The 5,000-nt window shown below is 36.4% G+C and overlaps 1 protein-coding gene across 3 annotated transcripts in view; it reads left to right on the forward strand.

Annotated features, from left to right (window-relative positions):
* LOC119578123 (monocarboxylate transporter 9-like) overlaps nt 1-5,000 on the forward strand; it is a 14,560-nt gene that overhangs the window by 4,932 nt on the left and 4,628 nt on the right. For all 3 annotated transcript variants that reach the window (XM_037925858.1, XM_037925859.1, XM_037925860.1), the window contains exons 2-4: nt 1,007-1,140; nt 1,702-1,823; nt 4,582-4,708. In XM_037925858.1, coding sequence (XP_037781786.1) covers nt 1,071-1,140; nt 1,702-1,823; nt 4,582-4,708 — 319 coding nt within the window. In that variant the 5' untranslated portion in view covers nt 1,007-1,070. The remainder of the gene's footprint in view (nt 1-1,006; nt 1,141-1,701; nt 1,824-4,581; nt 4,709-5,000) is intronic.

A 5,000-nucleotide genomic window follows, 5' to 3' on the forward strand; every position in this document is an offset into this window, starting at 1 on the left:
AATAATAATAATGATAATAATAATAATAATAATAATAATAATAATAATAATAATAATAATAATAATAGAATAAACAAAAATAATAATGATGAACATTTTCATAATGACGGCAATAATAATAATGATTATTATCATTATTTTCATCATAATCATTAATTTTATCGTTATCAGTTATTATTATTATCATTATCATTCATTATTATCATCATTATCATTGTTTAGTAGTATAATTTTCATTATCATTATGACTGCTGTTTTAATTATTTTCATTTTTACTGTGTGGCACAGTGGTAGCGTTCTCACCTAGCAATCTTGCTGACCTGCGGTCAAATCCCACGCCGCCAGTGGATGGTAACCCCGGCCATTCCTTGCACACAGGGGGTCATTTAGAAATAAATAGACAGCCTGTCACACCAAACATAAGAACAACCACTGTAACAAATATATTTGACAAAATTATGAATTACAAATTATATTATCATTATTGCACAAAAATAAGAATAACCATTGTAACAAATATATTTAACAAACTTATAAATTATATCATTATCATTATTGTTATTATGGTATTATTATTATCATCAATATTTATAATATTATTGTTATTACTGTTATTATTATTATCATTATTATTATTATTATTATTATTATTATTATCATTATTATTACTATTATTATTATTATTACTACTACTACTACTACCACTACTGTTGCTGTTGCTGTCATTATTATCATGAAGATCATTATGATGTGTGTGCGCAGACTTACACACCAACAGACAGTACATGTTTGTGTAATTGTGACATCGTAAGATTATGATAAGACTTCATCATCTTGCAATAACGTCGACTGTAACAAAATCTCACAGAAACGAGTTTATATCACGCTTCCTTTGGCACAGGACGACTCGCGTATGCACTATATAAAATACCCTTTCTTGATTTTTTTCTCTCTGCCTCGCCTGTTTCGCAGTATCTGTCTTATTTATAATTAAGACTGATTTCAGCTACAGGGACACAGTTTGCTGGAAAATGGATGGCAGTGCGAAGGATGCTGAGTAACAAGCCCCTATGATGACGTCACAAGAGGCAGACCAACATTCCAAGAAAGGGAGAATGGAGACTGGCAGTGGAATAAGAGGTAAGCATTTTCCTTGGCGTTCCTGCCGAGCAAAATCGCGTTCTAGTTTTATTTATTATTTTGTTTACGGTCGCGCGTTCATTAATGCACGATTTTTCAATCAGATTACTTACTGAGCTAATTTACTTTTTAAAATTATTTTGAAAGTGTTTCTTCATATTGGATTTTAAATGTAGGATTGGTAGCTCCTTACCGATTTCACATTTGGACATTGAAAACATGTTTTATTTTTTGTTCACCGGAAAGGGTGGGGAGGACTCAAAAGTTCCAAAATACACTTTTAAAAACAGTATCAAGTGTCTTTACGTAGCCCATTCCATTTCACCATGTCGACGATAAACAGAAATGTAAGGCACATACCCTCTAAATGGCTTTCTTAACGATATACCATCAAGATTTTCATACATGATCCAAGATTAAAAGAAAACTCACATATACTATTACACTGCCACGGGCACAAGAAATATATACTCAGTGCGGTGTTATCAATCCAAATATAAGCCTTAGCAAATCATTACCGTTGCGTACCTAAAAATTCTCACAAATTCCTCAATTTAACAGAGCAAAACGATCCACTTGTAATGAAGGAGGGCGTGTCGAAAAGGGGAGTGGCTTCATCGCACCTTGTTCCTCCCGATGGCGGTTGGGGCTGGTTTGTGTCACTTGGCACCACTGCCTGCGCGGTAAGTGGTGGTAACAGGGCTAGTTGTAGTAAGTAGAATTAGTGATAGTGATAATGGCTGTAATAAGTAGCATTAGTGATATTGGCAATTGAGGTAGTCGTAGTGTGTACTATTAGTGGTAGTGGGAACTTTGATTGTTGAATTAATGATGCAATAAGTAGTATTACTGATGGGCCCTAGTGGTAGTCGTAGTTAGTAATGTTACGCCGACCGCCTCGTCTCTCTGCCACCAACACAAGGCAGGCTAGGCAGAAGGCGTGCTATCCACAGGGTCGTGAACACTGAACAGCTCCAGGAGGCACTGAGCACCACAGCGTCCCTAGAACACCACGAGGGGAAACGCCACCTGGAGAGGCAGGGCACGAAATAAACACAAAATGACAGTCTTTCCTTTATTTACACAAGTTATTTACCCGTACACTTTTCTATAGGCACAATACAGGGGGAAACCAGCATGTCACACTGCACGATACAGCTTATAACAGGGCAACACAAAGTTTATCAGGTCACAAGGGCACACACGAGGTCTTCACAGGAGCAGCACCCAACTCTCGGCTTGTTCATCCGCTCCTCCGCTCACAGCCAGCTGCGTCATGTTTGCCCAGGTCCCTTCATGTTAACACATGCCCAGGTCATCCTTTTCATGTTAACACATGTTTCGCACAGAGACAAAGACCCACTGGCGTAGCAGTAATATTAGTAGTAGTGGCATAGTGACTGTTCTAATAAGTCGTATTAATGATAGTGGTTTTAATGATCTCTCTCCTCTACTCACCCTCGACTTCCCACGGTACCCAGCACTCTTCTGGTTTTCGCCTGTGCCAACTCTGACCTGCGCCCAGAACGGAACGACGATAACAGTGCCCCCAAAGCAAGCAATTCCGACCCTTAACGAATGTCTTAATTTTTTGTTACCTTTATTTCATTTCTAGGGCTTAACATTTTTAGGTAATAGAAAATTGAATAACAAATTTCAAAAATATGAAAATTGTGAAATTTACAACTATATGTAAACTGGTAACGTAACACCATACTCGTAGAAAATGAAATATTTATGAATGAATTGTTTTCTATGTGTGATTGGTGCAAGGTTGTTCGGTTTTGGCTGATTGCGCGCTCTCTCTCTTCTCTTCTCTTCTCTTCTTTTCTTCTTCTCTTCTTTTCCCTTCTCTTCTCTTCTCTTCTCTTCTCTTCTCTTCTCTTCTCTTCTCTTCTCTTCCTTCTCTTCTCTTCTTCCTTTTCTCTTCTCTCCTTCTCTTCTCTTCCCTTCTCTTCCTTCCTTCTCCTTCTCTTCCTTCCTTCCCTTCCTTCCTTCCCTTCCCTTCCCTTCCCCTTCTCTTCTCTTCTCTTCTCTTCTCTTCTCTTCTCTCTCTCTCTCTCTCTCTCTCTCTCTTCTTGTGACAGGGAGGGATGTGATATCAAATGATATATGACATATAGCTAGATAAAAGTTGACAGAGTATGAGTTATTGTTTTAAGAAGTTTGTTAATTAACGGATAGAATAATGACTGAATTATAGGTGAAACATCGCCATTCTACTTTTTAAAAATGTTTAGATTTTACATACTTTCAATTTAAGTCTCGCCAGCCTTTTCTTTACTTGTCGGCAAACACATCTCGAATGTTTTAATTTTCTGTTACCTTTATTTCATTCCTAGGGCTTAACATTTTTAAGTAATAGAAAATTATGCTACATGCGAACTTTTTCGATAACCTTTTTTTTTGTCATATTACATGTATGCCAGACTAGGGGGAAATGCCCTTGGCAGTATATTCCTCATATTACAGCATAAATATGTTTTTTTTTTCAGTTTAGCTTCTAGTATCTTTAAATACTGAAGGTGATCGTTAAATGATAACCGTGCAAGGAATGAAACCCAAGTCTGGAACTTTTGACGTCCGTTGGTGAAGGTCGTTTTATATTCAATGTCTTGCGTTACAACAGACGCTACCTTCACCAACAGACATGAACGTAACTTATTGATACACAATTACGCTCTCTACGATTGTTTAGCTTAAATGACAAAGAAATTATGAAAGTAACAACAATTAAAAGAAGATAAGGACAACCAAAGATAGTACCAACCAAGTAAAAAAACAAATAAGCACGTCTTTACTTGCAGCGCAGTTAAAGGTCGCTGCGTGGAAATACACTTAAATAAATAAATTTAATCTTAGCCATAACGGGTGAGTAATTATATACTCTACGCTCTTTCTTTCACATACTTTTGCATGCATAAACCATTTTTTGAGGCGGTCGACCTTGAAATTTCATCATCAATCAAATACGTCAAGAGATATTCATTGATTCATAAACATTTCGATTGTTTACTACTACTATTACTACTACTATTAAAGCGTTGCCACATTGGGGTTAGTTTACCAGAGGAACAGAAACTCTACATATTACTTAGTTCTGTAAAGTACGGAACGCGAGCTGGTAAATATACAAAAGATGTGAGATGATTCAATAATATTAAACAATTAATTAGAAAATACAATGACGTACAGTAAAAACGTAAATAATGTGTATACACTAAGCCAACAACATGTTTTCAATATTTTTTACGCAGGATGAAGGGGTGTATAAACAACAGTAACCACTCACAAGGTTCTAAGGTTAAAGCGTATAGAAAAAAGTGACATAACACGTACCCTTATACTTTAATAATGACACAAAGATTCCAATCCACACGGAGCTAATCATACATAAAGAAAAAGAAAAAAAAATCTGAGACCAATCTCATCAATTTCCAGATGATTCTCTCCACGCAAGGCCCCTGCTTCGGCATCCTTTTCGGACCCAAACTCCGCGAAATGAATGCCCCCCCTTCTCTCGCGGCTTGGCTCTTCAACTGCCAGTCCATGGTGTGGAATCTTGCAGGTCAGGCAGGCGGATCGGATGTACCGTCATCTTCCTCGTATTTTGGCTTTTGTAAAAAAAAGAAAAAGAAAAAAAAAATATATATATATATGTATGTATGTATGTATGTATGTATGTATATATAATTCAAAATTCTTTATAAAAGGCATGCTTGATTTATCATCGTGTACAGTACTTTCGTCACATACTAGTTTTTGTTTCTATATGTAAGAGTAAATTATATAAACAGATCCGTAAAGAAAACCATCATAGTTATTGCATGCAGATACTGCCATTCGTACTTTTACGTGTT

This window comes from Penaeus monodon, chromosome 10, assembly GCF_015228065.2.
Source record: "Penaeus monodon isolate SGIC_2016 chromosome 10, NSTDA_Pmon_1, whole genome shotgun sequence".
NCBI classification, from domain to species: domain Eukaryota; kingdom Metazoa; phylum Arthropoda; class Malacostraca; order Decapoda; family Penaeidae; genus Penaeus; species Penaeus monodon.